Here is a 17,684-nt window from a genome sequence, read left to right on the forward strand (position 1 = left end):
TCAAGAGACATATTCTAGCACAAATTAGCCAATAGTGGTTTGGTTACCACCCTTATCTAGAAAAGGTCTGAGAATAGTTAATGACTTGCAGTATAACACTGCAGGGTGGCTTGCATCCCTACTTCCATTGCTACAGTTGCTGGAAGCACCAGATGTTCCCAGCCAGCTCTAATTCTGGCTCTGCCAGATACAGGCAACATTACTTAATCCCTTACTCTTGGATGTCACTTTCCCTATCTGTAATGATAACAAAGCATTATGAAGACTGACTAATCCATGGTACAGAGGCAGTCTCCACATGACAGCAAAGATGGAAACTTCCAATAGTAGCATGAAGGACAAGGTTTATCAAGTGTTACTGAAGAGTTATGTGACATTCAGTGATACACATCGGTCCAAAGACATTTTTCTGATTTCTCAGAACTATTGCAGTCTGAACACTAAACAGATCTATAAAATCAACAAGATTGTTGTCCAGAACCAGAACTTCATTGTCACCGTGACCTTCATGAGTGTTTTATTTAAGCCTTCTAAAATTCATTCTCAGCAGCAGCCTAGATGCTAAGAAAAGAAGTCAGAAAGCAGCAAACGTTATGCTTTCTCATTTGCTTAAGGGCCATGCTGGTTAGTATAAACATGTCCCCAGCTACAGACATTTAGCCTGTTATCTTGATGGCAGGTGGATAACCTCAGTGTCATTCTGGTGACCACACAAACTTTATTTAGATAAACTCAGAAGTTTATTTGCAGTATAAACAGTGTATGATGAGAACCAACCAACCCCAGCAACCCACTTATTCTGTTTACTCAGTTATTGCTCCTGAAAAAAGAGAGATGTAACTAAAACCCTGCCAGGCATTTCCACTTGGTTTTTAAAGAGCCTTCTAATTTAGGGACCCTTTTTTAGCTAATTATGAAACCTTTCATTGTACTAGCACTCTGTTGTAGTTTTTTCTCTATCAGAGCCAACCCTATTCCATTTGAGTTTTCGGACTGTGATGACCCTGATGTCTTTAAAGCTGTCGACACAGCACTGAAGAAATACAATGGAGACGGAGCAACTGGTAATCAATTTGCTCTATACATGGTGATGGAAGCCAAGAGAACTGTAAGTAGACTTTGGAAAAAAAGATATTTTGGAATTCTTTATGCAGTCTGAATCAGATTATCTCCATCTCATTCATAAGAGAGCAAGCATGACAGCAAAGTGTCTTCAAAAACTTTTTAAAAAATCAAAGGAATGACTTGCACAGCAAGATACTCATTACCATGACAAGCAGGGATGTATATTATATTCCCTATCAACTGAAATATGTGTGCTAGTGAATTGCTTATTAATGCAAGCTCTAAAGAACAGAAATTTTCTATCACTAATACAATTTGTTTTAGTAGTCCACTCTTTTGTCTCTTCTCTCTGTTAAGAATTCTACCCTTTTACGTCATCAGTAAGGTTTTCAGATCAATGGCAAAACCACACATTCTAAAAAACCTGAACATTATCTTGACTTGTGAAGAACTGGTATCACATATAAAAAAGAATGACCTGATAAAATTTGGCAATACTCTGAATAAATTGTTTGTGAATGTTATTTGATTTATGCTAATCCCAAGTCACATATCTATCGAAAAGCACTAGCTGGTATTTTAGTCAAATAGGGTGACAGCTAAAATTACAGAAGAAAAAAAGGATGAAACATGATCCTTTGCCTGGAATCCTTCTGTATAGCCTTAATCTAACAAAAGAGTATTTACCTCCAAGAAGCATACAAAGATGATATTACCATAATAATGACAAGCATTACTTTACTTGAAAACATCATTAGCATTTTTTCCTACTGGATTGGATTTTCAGATGTAAAACACAAGAAAGCCATTGTCAGAGAGAATATTTGGCACTTCAAAATCACAAGACACTTTTACCCAGATAAAAACTGACCCCAAAAAGGAGTAATGAATTCCTAAATGCCTTAAAATACCCACATCCCATGGCACTACCCTCTGGTTTTCCTGTTTTTAAACTGTGAAGATTTTAGCATGTACTGACAAAGACTAAAACCTGGCAAAAACTTTATACAATTAATATTAAACAAACCAATAATTCCACTGTCTTCACTGAACTACACAAATCCTTCACAACAGCCAAATGCTGCATTCTATCAGGACTGTAACACCACCTTCCTTTTGCTGCTGTTCCCAGACAGATAGGACAGATATTAGTTTCAGTATTTTATTTTAAACAGTGTTCTGTTTTTAAGAATGCATATTTATTGTAATCATTATTCATCTTTCCTTCTTTAGAGATCCATCTTTCATTTTCTTAAAAGATCTGAAGTGGAAATCAATTCTTAATTTGCATCACTGATCTGACTATGATAATTAAAAAAACAGAGGAAAGGAATCTGCAGTAGAGATTTCCTCATATTCGATTTTCTTTTTCTAAAAAGAGTATAGATTTTACCCACTGCTAGTCTCACAATGTTGAATGCATTAATTAAATAGCTGGTTATTACATATTAATGTACATTTATTATTGATAAAGTAAGAAAAGATAAAAGCTGACGGGTGAAATACTGAACCTGCCCCAGTTATAGGCACAGTTATTCATAATAATGATGAAATAAACCAACAACAACATACAGAAACAATTATTTTTCTCACCTATTTTGTTTACTCACAGAGATGATTTATTGCAGATTTAGAACACTGTTAGAGAAAACAGAATTTGGTCTTTTTATGTCCACATCTCAGATAGTATCATCACGTGCAGGTCTGTAAACATCAATTTTTACCAGTTGAGGATTAAGTCCATTACATTTTTAGGGACTCTCTCATCCTGTTTTACAACCTGCAAGCATTAAGTCAGATACCTCTACACCTCTTAGTAGCTATAGCAATACTCAGCAGAAACTGAGAGAACACAGAATATAATTCTGTGTCTACACAGTGTAAAGCCAGTATATTCCATCCAGGTCAGCCCAGCTTCACTCGGTAACTGTAAGGCAAGAAATATCATTTAATTCTCTCAGCAGTATCATTTGAGGGTAACCAGTGTTGAAGTACAGCAACTGCCTGTGTTCGAAAAGGCACATTGGCAGAGCATTTTAGGGGCTGTAAAAGATCAGTAACTTTTGGCTTTATATCTCCTGTAACGATGAAACATAAACTGTGCAGTTTGTTAATGTTACCTGTAGGCACAGGCTCACTGCTCAGTTTATGTCAAGAAGAAAATGCCCCCAACATCAGCAACACATCTACTGGCCAGGCCAGATTTTGCTAAATACTTTGTCTGTGTTTAACTTTACGGGGTTCCTGAGGTTACCCTCATGAGCAGCTCAGCCTTTAATGCCTGTAGGAAAGCTGCAGGCACTGCCAAAGACTCTCTCTGGAGCATATGCCCTCCTCAGCCCTTCTGCTGAGTAGGCAGGACAGCTTAAGTACCCTGTTACCATGAGTAAAGGCAGGTTGGGCACTGCCAGCCTGCCTGAGGGTTGCTGGCTGCTGTTTCTGGGCTGCCCGTAGAGTTGTACAGAAGGAAAGCAGACAGATCTGGGAGGAGGCCAAGGGTGAGAGTGAGAGAGTCACACAGGAGCACAGTCCAAGCTGGTAATTATGCTAACTATCCAAGCAGCAACCTGAATTTGCTTATTAGGAGTACATTTGATTATAAGTATAAAACCTAACCACTTATTTCTAGTTTTAAAACCCTTGGTACTACAAGTTAAACTAAGGTAGTTGAGCACATTTTATTGGATTTGTAGGTAAGGGCTCAGTAGTTAGATAAGTTAATTATTCAACTACCAAGAGTTGAGAGACTTTGTTTGGAAACCAGAAGCTAATTTGAAACCATACTGTAACATAGAAGGCAATCAATGGCCAGTATTTACCTTTTGAAGCTCTTATCTTTTCACTTCATTTGTCACTATGCAAATGATGACATGCACCTTTTATATTCAGGCAGGTCCTGACTCACAATTCTACGTGAAATACCGAATACGAGAAACCACTTGTGCCACTGACGAAGACAAACTCTGGCAAGATTGTGATTACAAAGCAGGTGCAGAGACTGTAAGTATCTCTGGCCTCTTTAAAAGCTCTGTGTACAGAAACATCAACATTATGACCTTGACTGCAGTAAAGAATTTAACTTTTTAAGCTGTCCTGCTCTTTTGAGAAGAGTTCTGAGAAAAGTTTACAGCTCTAAAATTAACCAGCATCATGGTGAGTTTACCAGTATAATCCTGAAACTGTGCAGAAGGGAACATTTCAGCTCTTCTGAGCCAGACATGCTACTAGAAAATGCCTAGAGGAGGTACAGTTGGGGCACACACAGCTTGCAGGAACACTGAGCATTTCCAATGGAAGTCACTGTTATTTCACACACTACATAATTCAAACAAAGGGATGATGGTAATAAAGTCGCTTGAATAAACGTGAAATACCGTGGCCATTGCTGCATAACTTGTACTAGCAGAGAGGAAATTAGGCAAACACTCAATTTATACAGACTTCATTTACGAGGACATGTTAATTTCCATTATTCTGACTGTAAATCTTTAATTAATTAATATGCATCAATCATCATACAAAGCAATCTTTCAAATTATCTGTGGAGTTCATCCCCTACTCTCCTCACAATTAAAAGAATTGTTCCTTTTCCTTTGTTCCAAAACAACAAATTAGACATTGCTCCAAATGTACTTGTTCCCCAAACTCAATATGCAGCTGTCAACTTTGTTCAACAGATAGAAGAATATATAGCATTGTATTTTTCTTCAGAAAGATTAAGACAAATGTTGTTATATGTTTTTGCAGAAAACAGGAGAATGCACAGCTCGAGTTCACATGAATAATATTGAAAAAACAAGTAATGTTTCACAAGACTGCAAGATATTTCCAGGTGTGTAACTGTTTGGGGCAGCATTCAGCAAGTATGCTGACAAATAAGAATGGGAAAAATATAAAACTGAGACTATGAGGTAATTTTAAAGGTAACAAGATTTTTAAAAGACAAAGTACCTTAATTTTTCTCCAAAGTAAAAATTACTGAATTATTTCCGTTAAGGGTCACCAAAAGCAATATTTACACCCAACCAAAGAATTTTTTTTTTTAAATTTCATTTACAGAAAAATCTAGCAGTGATGCAATCATCTAAAAGACTTTGTAATATCTTTTTAGATCTTAATAAGTAGTGCTATATTTCTTGCCTATAAGACATTCATATATTACTATTATGTTTGCATAGTGATTTTATTTATTAGAAAGAGATCACATTGTTTTGAAGCTTTACAGCCAAGATGTCGATGTGCCTATGCCTATAGTTCATGTACTACATAGCCAAGCTTGTTTTAAAATATTAATCGAACCAGGAACAGGGAGCTAAGTGGATATTAACTACAGAAATATTTACCATGATTTCTGAGATTTTTGGCAGCTTATCTTTGGTTTTGTTCCTAGTTATCTTGCTTAAAGCTTACATGGTTATACTGACAGCCAGTGTCCTAGGAACTGCAGTACATGCAAACTCCTACGTTCTGCTGCTGAATCAACAAGGCTTGGGCTGGATGCATTTGTAGGACAATGGTGACATCTAGTTGCCGGCAAAAGGCATGTGAATCCCACAGAGAATGCATGGGAAATACACATTTGAATCTTTGCTTAGAAAGCTAAAAAACATACCCAGTTAAATGAATCATGTACCGAGCCTAAGAAACTCCTCTCTTACCAATTTATAGCAACTTTGAAAAAAGAACACACGTTTTGTTCAGCAGTTATGAAAGTGCTGAGACCACATTTAGTTGTATCTATTTGTCATTACTGAGGCAAGTGTGTACTGCTGGAAACACAGAGGGTCAAACTTTGTTCAAGTACCCCTCGGACAGTTAAGACTAAATAGTATTGCTTACCCTAAGATATTCCAAATGTACAGAGGAACCAAAACAGATACAAAGGATTCAAACAGAAGGAGTGAAACAATAGACCCTAACAGATGAGGGATTTTCCCACCATGTTATATACCATATTGTTCCGGCTTCTGGGTGGAACATGTTGATCATACTGACCCTGGACTGGTTCCCTGGCCAGTGCAGGTTGGCATAACTCCCTTACAGCCAGTTTATGCCAGCTGAGGATCAGGCACACAAGTTTTACTTCAATTCCACAGAGACCACATATTGTCCCACTTGCATTCTCAAGCCCACTGAATCATGAAATTAATTTATGTACTCAAGTATAAAATTAATTTATGAAAATCCAATCCATGATTACTAGAAAGAGAGTTAATAGGATTAGTAGTAGGAAACAGAAGTTTGAGCATCCCTGTCAAGCTTGTCTATGCACAGCAAATCCAGTTGGTTAAGTCTGAAGGTAACACCAAGTGGTAACTGGCAGCCTCAATGACGAGCAGGGGGAGTTCAAACAACACAGCAGTGGAATAGCTCAGCTACAATCAATCCCTAAGGAGCTCAGAGTCAGAGCAGTTCACACAGGTGAGCCAAAACACTCCTGCCAAAGTCCCCCTTCCTGAAACATGGTGAGGACAGCTGCACACAGTGGGAGAGCTTCGAAGAATCTGAAGAGCATCTCCTTAGTTATAGCCTCTACTGGTTCTTCCCTGACTGAATGAGGGGTGACCCTTCCTTAATGGTGTCAAAGCCACATGCAAGGTTTTCCAGAGATTCACTGACTCCTGAAACTTGCTCACTCCTCTGAATGAGGTTCACTGCTGAAATCATTCCTGGATCCTCACATCATGGATGGCCTCTACCACCACAAACCAAAGCATGTTTCTAAAGACAATAAATGTCTTTGCAGGCCCTGAAACTGAAATGTGGATTTTACTGATCACTCCATTTAAAGCAGGAAAAGTCCTTCCTCGTTGAAACTTTTTGTTCATTATCAAAGAGGAAAAAATCAAAACCCAAGACTGTTTTACATGAAGCCCTGTACTTTCTTGTTTGTTTATCTTCCAGCTGCACCAAAGGTGATGTTTACTAAGGCTCTATGTCTCGGATGCTTCCAACCTATATCAAGTGATGATTCACAAGTCTCAGAAATTCTGAAACAAGCCATTCAGAAATTTAACAAGCACAGTGATGAATCTGTCCTTTTTAAGCTTGTGGAAGTAAAAGAAGCTCAGAGACAGGTTTGTGAGATTTTTTTCTCTAAATTTTATCCAAAGTTTAGCCTTTTCTCTAACACTAAAAAAACCTCAAACCAGGTATCCTTTGTTGTTTTACGAACATGTTTCTGATTTTTAAGGTGACTCATGTTGCATAATAAAAGCATAAAAGTGCATAGTATGCATAGACTCTGTAAACAGTTCACTTTGTTTTTAAGAAATCATAAGTGGTTAACTACTAGATTTTCAAAGCAGTCAACCTTGCAGTTAGTAAACATGTTTTTCCTTCATGTGCAGTTGCATCTAACCAGTGTCTAGCACCAGTTTATTTTCATTTGGTGCTGACACAAGCATCTTGAGTCATCTCAGATGCTCTTGGCTATTCCACTTGGCCTCTCCCTCAAGTTCCAGCAGGAGCAGATCTCTTCTAGGTTCTGTGCCAAAACTGCCAGTCTGCACAGATGTCATATACTCTATAGTCTCTCAAACAGCAGTAGGCATCTTTGTTTTTCCAATGCAATAGGATCCATATGTCAGCAACTGCTGTATGTTACAGGATGGGTAGATTTCTCCTTTGCAAGAAATATCTGCTCAGGTCACAGAAATTCCATGTCATCTTGTATTCCATGCAACAGTTATTTCCCTGTGAAAGGTTCTCCCATGAATTGGCATGATGTTGCTAGAAAGTAAAGTTTCTTACTTGATTTTTATCTAGTATATAGCCCAACATAAATATGGACCACTTTCTTTTAATGTTTGTGTATTTACTTAGCCTAAAACATTTGCTTTTTTTGCTAATCACAGTTAAGAGTTTAACTTCTAAGTTTCTGTTGGTTTATGTAATGTATCTCCTAAATAACTGTTCCAGGTAGTAGCTGGATGGAATTACAAAATTAAATATGAAATCAAGGAGACTAATTGCTCCAAAGACCAATTTCAAGATTTAGCTCCAGAGTGCAAAACCACTTCTACAGCTGTAAGTAATCTTTAAAATCTATTTATCAAACAAATATCACGATAAAAAATAATGATATCAGAATCAAGAAAATATTGACAGTCTTGCTTTACTTCATGAGTGAAGCTGAAATCCAGCATCATAGATGACTGGATATTTATGCAATTAAAACATTGTCTTCTGAATCAGTGACTAAGACAATGATCAATATGTTTTTACATTGCTCTATAGAATTTAAACAGTCTCATCCAAATAATAAATCCATTGAGAAATTCTTAACTAGATATTCAAGGAATTAGTCATGGACAACCCAAAAAACAATAATTAAAATTAGCACCATTTTTCCAGCTTAAGACATTTTCTAAGAAAAGTCAGTAGCTGAACTATTGGCCTCTGCCACAGTCCAGAAAAGAGAGCTTCAAAAGAAATTTATTAACAAACATACACAGTCTAGCAGAACAGTGCTGCAAAAACAGGTACTTCCTTTGCTTCTCTGATGTGGAACAGAATGAACTGTTCCAAAACTAGAGGCTTGGTCTCCCAAACAACCTCCCTGAACTACCTCACCTGGGGTCAGACAAATGCTTCTGCAAACCCAAGGTAGAGGGCAGGAACCTGGAGTCCTAATGAACAGTGGCAGTAAATGGGGAGGGAGGAAGCACACAAGTCCTGACTCATCTGGCTCAGTTGTTGTGGAAGCGCACTGTTGAGTGCGACATTCAAGAGCTTCTCCTCTTTGAAAATTATTTGTTGGATGCTTCAAAAGTGTTTCAGAAGTATTCAGAAGCAAAAAAAGACTGGAACACTGTGGTAAATAGTAGGAGAGTGAGAATAAAATTAGCTGAAGCAAATTTCTCCATTACCCATGCTCAAATTTTAAGCTCATTCACATTTTGCTTTGATCACACCAATAGTTTCCTTTAGTCTTTGATAAGGGGCTTCACAGAAACCTTTTTGAAAATCTATACATAGTTTATCACCAGGTCTCTCTACCTGTTTTTGTTGATGTTTTTGAAGAACTTTGATAAATCCACAAAATATTATTTCTGTTTACAACAAAAACTCTGATCCTTTATGTATTCATTCCCCCTAGATCTTTCCTTATTACCATTTCTAGTCTCTTGAATGCCACAGACATGTTTTATGGCTTTTCAAAGCAGAACAGAATCAACATCTGCATTCTTCCAGCCTAAGATATCAAGCCAATTTTAAGCAAGCCATCTACCACAGTTCCTTTAAAACACCTGAGTAAATACACGAAATTCAAAAATGTTTGATTAGTTAATTGCGTCATCTTCTTTTTGGTCATTCCAGTTTAAGACAGAAATTTCAGTGAGTTCTCCCTAAAAAAGGATTCTGGCTTGTAAATATCCCTATTTTCTTGTGGAATGAGCATATAACAAATAGTTGTGAGCCCTGATCATTTACTAGCTCTGCAAACTGTTAGGCTTCTTGCTCCTCGCTTATTTCAGGAAGGAAAGAATTATTAGTAGTATGCTTGGCTTCTTGTGTTAGCAGGAATGTTAATATTAGGAAGTTAACTTGTTCATAGTTTGTAAATAACTGGGTTTTTTACTCCAGCGTGTAGGTAAATGTGATGCCAAAGCATATGAAAATCTTCAGGGAGAGCTCATAGATATGGCACACGAATGCAAGTTTCCAGGTATGTCCTAGGCACTATCAGTTTTTAAAGTTGTGCAGTTCTCAGTGTGGGGTTTTTTGTTTATTTGGCTGGTTGGTTTGTTGGTTGTTGGTTTGTTGTTGTTGTGTTCCTGATTTTTGTTTGTTTGTTTGTTTGTTTTGTTGTTGGTTTTTTTTACAATTCTACAATAAGACAAAATAAAAATGTGAGATTAAAATAGAAAATAACAAGAGAAAGTAATTCTTCTGGAACCAAAAATGCACTGCCTCCTAATGAAATACTACCACGAGCTTTTTCACTTCCTACAAGTATTTTATATGCAGATGAAAGTTGCATTTTATCACTTGTACACTGCCCTATTTCTATGATATGGAGTTGGTTGCCAACTCTCATTTGAGATTAACAGATACAAACTCAGAGTATAACTGTCCAAAAAAAATTAATTCCTTTTCCACTACAATGACAGAAGAGTTATTATCATGTTGTTTAAATGAGTAACATCTAACTTTCCAAAGAGCTTAAATGTATTCTTTTGAAAGGCAAAGGAGCTCAGGACTGTGGAGATTTTGTCCAAAACTGGTAGTATGCCTGTTGATCCTCTTTTTTCATATTGCATAGCTACAATTAAAACTATTATGTTAGAGGCTTTTATTTTCCCTAGTAAATCAATTACTGAGAATTTATAAATTCATTATAGTCAAACTCCCAAATGGTTTTCTTATTGTTAATTTTTTCTTCAGCCATCTATTTGGACACAGATTACCACAGCTCCAGAGCTTTAGAACAGTGAGTTCTAAAGTGAGTTCAATCTATTCCATGCAAGAAATGCAGCATTCCCACCCATTCAGACTTGGTTTTCTTCAAGAAATTATAATTATACTTTTCAATACATGCATTTATTGCTAATAACATGCACCTCTCATTTCACCTGATTCAGGTCCTTCCCTAAATGTAGATATTCCCCCCCTTTATTTGCTGCATACCTGAAATTGATACACACAATTCATGTTCCTATTAGACAACTGTGGTGTAGGTGCCCTATTGTGTGACAATAGGTGCTGATACAGTGCTCCATTAGGCAAGCAAGGATCATATAAAACTCAAAGATATTTTTGTTTTGTTTGACAGACCCAAATTCAGGAGGTGTTTCAGAAGGCAAAGGCTTATAACTGACTACTTTCCCCAGACTATATCTAAGTTGAATCTTTTGCTCTTAGATCTGAATTCTGTTGCTTTCTTTCAGTTGAAGAGACAGTCGTTCCTGTGAGACTCGTTGGCTGTCCAAAGAATATCCCAAAAGACAGTCCAGAACTGAAGGAACTACTGAAGGTTTCTATGGAGAAATATAACTGGGAGAGCAACGATGATTTCTATTATAAAGGTGGAGAAATAACAAAAGCTACAGTTCAGGTTGGGATATACCATAGAAATTAAGGAAAACATGGCACTATCGTGGTCATAATCTAAATGTTAACTACAGTTTGTATTTAGATTTGAGTAATGTTTTTCTCTAAGTACTGATCCATGTGATAACTGAAATATTCATGCAATTTTTCTTGCAAAATTTTATCCATCTTGGCTTGCATCCAGGGGTTATTTTAAAATCTACCCCCTCTTGATTTTATTTTTCTTAAAATAACATGGTTTTAAAACCACAGGTAAAAGGCTCACTTAGGGTATCTGATTTCTGTATATCTATCCCACTTTTTACCAGCCTTTGTAACATACCTTAGACTTTTAAAGTAGAAAAGTAGGAAGCAGCCACTTGATTCACCCCACCTATACTTTCTAATTTATTTTAAGCACTGTCCACCCTACAGTAGCTGTAAGCTCCAAGAAACACAGCTTCCCAGTTTCACTTTGAAATCTATTAATTTATATACTTATTCTGCAGCTAATAATATTGCACCTAGATTCAGAAGAAAACACCAAGTTCAGATACAGATAAGTACAATAATGAAAAAGGACTCAAGATTATAATACTGGTCACCATTTGTGTTTGGCTTGTTTACTGTCCCATCATAGCAAAAAAGAGGGTTAGGACAGAACTCAAAATAAGACAGAGGAATAGTTCAGAAGATTCTTTGCCAACAGCTGCTCCTGGGTATGACAGGTGCCACTGGAGAAGGCACTAAAAGCACATTAGAGTTTTTCTGAATAACTCATGTTACCTTATTAATAATATCTATGGTTTTTCTTCTTTTAATCCTTCTTTCTTCCTTTACACTTTTTTCTTCTTTCTCACTTTTCATACTGTGGTTGATACATTAACATGTCTGTATTTTACAAACAGACTTTAAAAAGACAGAATTTCATGGTTTGCCTGTTACGTTGAAAAAAGGATATATTATCTTGGGCTCTGTGAAAAATACTAAGAGAACATGTACCAGGCACATTCTTGAACTTGCACATTTTCTCTCCTTAATGCATTTGGCAAATACATTCATTTTCAACTAAGCCTGTTCTTCACACGCTTCATTTTACTCACATTCCAGTTTTCTTACATCATATTTGGCTCTCTTCAGCAATGTCTTTAATGATTTCATTTGTTATTAATGAAATTACTGCAGGCACCCAATAAAACAAAGCCAAAATCTTTAGGCCTGATATTACTCTGACCTCTCTGTTTCCTCCAATTTCAATGCTGGAATTTTTGAGACTGGGAACTGGAATAAATAAGTAAGTTGATTAGAAGCAGATAGATTTGGTGCCAAGTATTTTAATATTGTTCTTAACATACTGTCCCAGCGGTCAGGACTTGTAGAATGTAAGTAGTACAAGCTTGTGGAAAAACAACTTTCCTTTGAAACCTTTTCAATAAAATGCCTTTACCACAGAAAGTGTTCTTGCTAATTTTTCAGGCCGTTGCAGGAAAAAAGTACCATCTAACTTTTTCAATCCAGAAGACAAACTGCTCAAAGGAAGAATTTGAACAACTAAATGAAGACTGTGAAGCCACAGCAGACAGTGTAAGTAATGATGATGATGTCATCTGCAGTGTTCCTACAGACAGATTCATTTGCACCAGAAATTGTAAGCACAGTAAAATCACATGCTAAGCTCTGTTACATCTTTCAGTGAACTTCAACAAGAACACCTTTCACTGTTCATAACCCAAGCCAGTGACAACTAAACTGAGTCACCCAACCCTAGGATCAGTGCTCACTGTAAAGAAAAAGGAACTTTCTTCTGATAATAATCAGAGAAAGGAAGCTGCTGCAAAATGAAATAGCTGCAATGCTCCTTACTGTTTTCTTGTAGCTAAGGAAAACCTGAGACTGGAGTGTTACCAGTATGCAAAGAAACAATGCTTCTGGAGTGCATCCTGCTGATACCAGGAAAATGTGTTCCAGACACTGGGAAGTAATGCTGATAGAACCAGAAACCACTGGCAAGGAAGTTGCTTGGGCAGGAGAGGCTTCATTTCTCCTCTCTTTTTCTGCCATAAGAACAGTGCTTACCTGTGAGATTGTAAAATCTCTTTAGTGCAGCAGGCACTGAATAGAAAAGAAATTGCCTTTTTCTCTATCTCAGATTCCCAATTTTTAATAGGAGAAATACCATCAACAAACAGTATTTGTCAGGAATACGATGAAGATTAAATAGTGCTCCAAAATTGCTGAAGATGAAAAACCCAATGTTTCAAGATGCAGTCTCCAATCCAAAGCTGAGTTAGTGTTCACATAAGCATACTATAATCTCAAAAGGCTAAGCAGTGGTGTGTCCCAATACAGAAGTCTCCACCACTGCGATGGAGATTTTTAAGTAAAGCTCCAAGTATATCTGTATTTAAAAGTACTGTTAAAAAAAATCATGATTTTTTTTCACACATAACTCTCCTTATTTGTGTCTGATGTTTTGTTACATTCATGAATTGATTTTTTTGTTTTGTCAACAGGTACCATTGCCATGTGAAGCAAGAATTCATGTGATCTCATGGGAGAATAAAATCTTTCCCGAGATTAACTGCTCTATAGAGCGCTCAGCGGTACGACGCTTCTTCATTACCTGCCAGGATGAGTAGAGCATAGAACAAAGGCAGTCATTAAATTCTTTCTCCATTCCAAATAAGCCCATCCTTTGTACCAAAAATACAAGATCACATAGTCCTAGAAATCAACTGTATTGCTCATAAATTAAAACCAGTAAACTTTTTCTTCTCTATAATATTCCCATGCTAAACTGTCAGAATTTCAGTGATATGTAAATCATTCTTTTAACATATAAACGCTAAAATACTCTGGAGTTATTTGGGAGAATGTTTATGTTTCCATTCTTATCACAGATAGCAAAGATAACTATTTAGTTTACATTAAAAATCTGGTAACTCTTTTGCTAAATGATGCATTTGCTGTACTGACCCAACTTTTGAATTTCCCAGATCTGAAGATACTTTTCTTATTCATGTAACAAATACGGCTATTATTGCATTGTCTTTTAGAGTTTATTGCTAAGAAGGCCTCCTGGATTCACACCTTTCCGAATGGCTCTTGTTCAAGAGGAGACAAATGAAATTTCATGCTCTGACCAAAATGAAGAAGAAAGTCAAACACCTGGTGAAGAAACAAGAAAAGATGGTGGACAGGAACCAGAAGGTGAACCTGAGCATAAACATGGGCATAAACATAGGCAGAGGCATGGGCATGGACAGAGACATGGATAAAAAAATAAATCATGAATTTCACAAAAGACATAGGCACAAAATTGATTGTGGGCATGGAACTGGCCATGGGTGGGGACATAAAAAACACAGTAAAAACGGTAAATTTCAACATCCAAACCTCAGATCTTCTGAGGGATCCAATGAAAGAATTTTTAATCAAAACAAAACTCCCCCATCCAGTGCTGAAACAGCACCAGAGCTAGTTAATCCAGGGGTTGCAAGAAAGGAAACCACTATACCTGCAGAACCACTAAAACTTCCTGGTATTTCTTTATTTAATGAATTGCCAGATCACCCAGAGTCTCCTGCTCCGAGATGTCCTGGAAAACCATGGAAACAAATTATGGATGTTCCAGCTTCTCATAGCTTTTCCAGAGAATTCACAAATGAGGATCTCTTACCTTCTGCAACGGAAAACTCAGCTCCTCCCCAAAATGAAGAGAAAGACTTTGATCTCCTAGATGCTTTACTATAATTCAAATTTTGTAGGATCCTTTTCAGAAGTTAAACATAGGAAAATAAAAAAAATACTGCCTATTGAAATTCATAATATATGAAGAGGCAGAAGTTCCTATTCTGTTAGCTAAAATGTTCTAAGTAGCTAAAAAGTTCTAGCGTAACAGCAGTGCAGCTGTGGAACTGAGATCATACAGCAATACTCTCTTTTGCATATATTTGCAAAGATGTAAATTAGGCAATGGCAAATTGTCTTCTGCTGTTAAAGTTAAAATTGAAGCTCATCTGCTAGAAGCAGATGCTCTCAAGCTGCTATAAGCACAAAGTGAATCACTGCATTAAATTTCACTGTATGAAATTAAAAACAATGGCAAAAAATTTCACAGATTACATGAAGAATCTCAACAAAATATGAGTAAGACAAAGGCAAGCCTAGAATCTATAGCAAGGTTGCCTTTCTTAGTATGTGAAATAATATTTCTCTAATTTACTGGAACGAATCTTTAAAGAAGAAAATAAAATAAATGAACCTGGTTTACCTGACAATTTTTTAAAAACAAATTTATATTACCACTGCTGTTCTGTTATGTTGAATGAGATAACAGGTGGAACTGAGAGAATCCTAAATAAAGCATCTTTATAATTCCCTATTAGTATTATGGTTACTACAGAGTAGAGAATCATAGAATCATAGAATTAGCTGGGTTGGAAGGGACCTCAGAGATCATCTAGTCCAACCCTTGACCCACCGGAGCAGTTGCTAGACCATGGCACTGAGTGCCACATCCAGTCTTTTTTTAAATGTCTCCAGGGACGGAGAATCTACCACCTCACTGGGCAGTCCATTCCATAGCCTAATCACCCTCTCCGTGAAGAAATTCTTTCTAATATCTAACCTAAACCTCCCCTGGCACAACTTAAGACTGTGTCCTCTTGTCTTGTTGAAGGTCGTCTGTGAAAAGAGTCCAGTTCCCACCTCGCTACAGCCTCCTTTCAGGTAGTTGTAGACAGCAATGAGGTCTCCCCTGAGCCTCCTCTTCTTCAGGCTGAACAGCCCCAGCTCTCTCAGCCTCTCCTCATAGGGCCTGTGCTCCAGTCCCTTCACCAGCCTGGTTGCCCTCCTTTGGACCTGTTCCAGGACCTCTACATCCTTCTTAAACTGAGGGGCCCAGAACTGGACACAGTACTCAAGGTGTGGCCTAACCAGCGCTGAGTACAGGGGAAGAATCACCTCCCTGGACCTGCTGGTGACGCTGTTTTTGATACAGGCCAGGATGCCATTGGCCTTCTTGGCCACCTGGGCACACTGCTGGCTCATGTTCAGTTTCTTGTTGATGCAGACTCCCAGGTCCCTTTCTGCCTGGCTGCTCTCCAGCCACTCTGTGCCCAGCCTGTAGCGCTGCATGGGGTTGTTGTGGCCAAAGTGCAGGACCCAGCACTTGGCCGTGTTGAACCTCATCCCGTTGGAATCGGCCCAGCTCTCTAGTCTGTCCAGGTCCCTCTGCAGAGCCCTCCTGCCTTCGAGTTGGTCCACACTTCCTCCCAGCTTGGTGTCATCTGCGAATTTGCTGATGATGGACTCAATCCCTTCGTCTAGGTCGTCGATAAAGATATTGAACAGAACTGGGCCCAATACTGATCCCTGGGGGACACCACTAGCGACCGGCCGCCAACTGGATGCAGCCCCGTTCACCACCACTCTTTGGGCCCGGCCCTCCAGCCAGTTCCTAACCCAGCACAGGGTGCTCCTGTCCAAGCTGTGGGCTGACAGCTTTTTCAGGAGAATGCTATGGGGGACGGTGTCAAAGGCTTTGCTGAAATTCAGGTAGACCACATCCACCGCCTTCCCCTCATCCACCAAACGGGTCACCTGATCATAAAAGGAGATCAGGTTGGTCAGGCAGGACCTGCCCTTCCTAAACCCGTGCTGGCTGGGTCTGATCCCTTGCCCATCCAGGCACTACAACTGAAAGATTTTTGTGTGGCAGAGGTGCACAAATTCTATAGATATGACAAAATTGCAAAGACTTAAAGCTACCTAAAATTTATCTATCTTCTTTCATCATTAGGCTATGCATAATTTAGAGACTGGAGTGAATTTGCTATTCTAGGTATCTATCAAAAGTTGAGGTTTTTGTGTGATATATATTAGCTAAAAAGCACCAAATATTTCAGACAAATGAAAATGTTTTGCCTCTGCATGGATGCAATAACTGACTGAGCTGAAAAAACACCCAGCAATAATTGACTAGTTCAATGCTAGATCAGTTCACCAGTTTGATCCACTACTCAGTCCTGTAAAAAGTAACAGGTATCTACAGGGAAAGGTCAGGAGACACAGGAGCGGAAAGGACACAGGCAAGATGGAATGATGTGGATGAGGTGAAAAGGATGAAAGAAAACAATAACTGACAAAAACAGAAACAGAAAGAATGGGATGGAGAAGTCATGCGGTGGAGGTAGCACAGTCAAGGAGCAAAAAAGGATGGGAACTAGAGAGGGGGAGTAAGAACAAAAACAAAAAGCAAAAGACCTGTGCAGGAACATCTCTACAACTATGGCAGGACAGTATTCCACACATCACAGAACTGGACTCTTTTACTTTATCGTGAGCATAAATTCAGCTTGGTCGTGTACACCTAAGCATCTTTTTTAACACAGTGTAATTGGATGCCAGATAGGTATATGATAGATAGATACATAGACAGACAGACAGATAATTATCTGTCATGACTGGTGATATATTATCAGTACCACTGTACTTCATTTCTTTCTGAAAACAAAGTTACCAATCTTCAGGAAGTCATATAACTTAACTGGAACCCCATTTTAAGGAAAGATATATGAATA

At 38.0% G+C, this 17,684-nt stretch overlaps 1 protein-coding gene across 1 annotated transcript; it reads left to right on the forward strand.

The window, feature by feature from the left end:
* Positions 1-761: 761 nt before the first annotated feature.
* On the forward strand, positions 762-15,374 carry KNG1 (kininogen 1). Its single transcript, XM_030456149.1, has 11 exons — positions 762-1,108; positions 3,955-4,065; positions 4,813-4,897; positions 6,970-7,142; positions 7,987-8,094; positions 9,655-9,736; positions 10,959-11,125; positions 12,577-12,684; positions 13,614-13,703; positions 14,157-14,310; positions 14,669-15,374. Exons 1-11 carry the CDS (start codon positions 914-916, stop codon positions 14,851-14,853), a joined length of 1,458 nt encoding a protein of 485 aa, XP_030312009.1. The 5' UTR covers positions 762-913; the 3' UTR covers positions 14,854-15,374.
* The last annotated feature ends 2,310 nt before the right edge of the window (positions 15,375-17,684 follow it).

This window comes from Calypte anna, chromosome 9 (genome assembly GCF_003957555.1).
Source record: "Calypte anna isolate BGI_N300 chromosome 9, bCalAnn1_v1.p, whole genome shotgun sequence".
In the NCBI taxonomy this organism is placed as follows: domain Eukaryota; kingdom Metazoa; phylum Chordata; class Aves; order Apodiformes; family Trochilidae; genus Calypte; species Calypte anna.

Bases quoted from the DNA above. Each gene is read 5' to 3' on its own strand.
- KNG1 (XM_030456149.1), top strand. From the start codon at position 914: ATGAAACCTTTCATTGTACTAGCACTCTGTTGTAGTTTTTTCTCTATC. The intron at 4,898-6,969 runs GTGTGTAACTGT...TTTATCTTCCAG, and splicing joins AGACTGCAAGATATTTCCAG to CTGCACCAAAGGTGATGTTT. The intron at 9,737-10,958 runs GTATGTCCTAGG...GCTTTCTTTCAG, and splicing joins ACACGAATGCAAGTTTCCAG to TTGAAGAGACAGTCGTTCCT.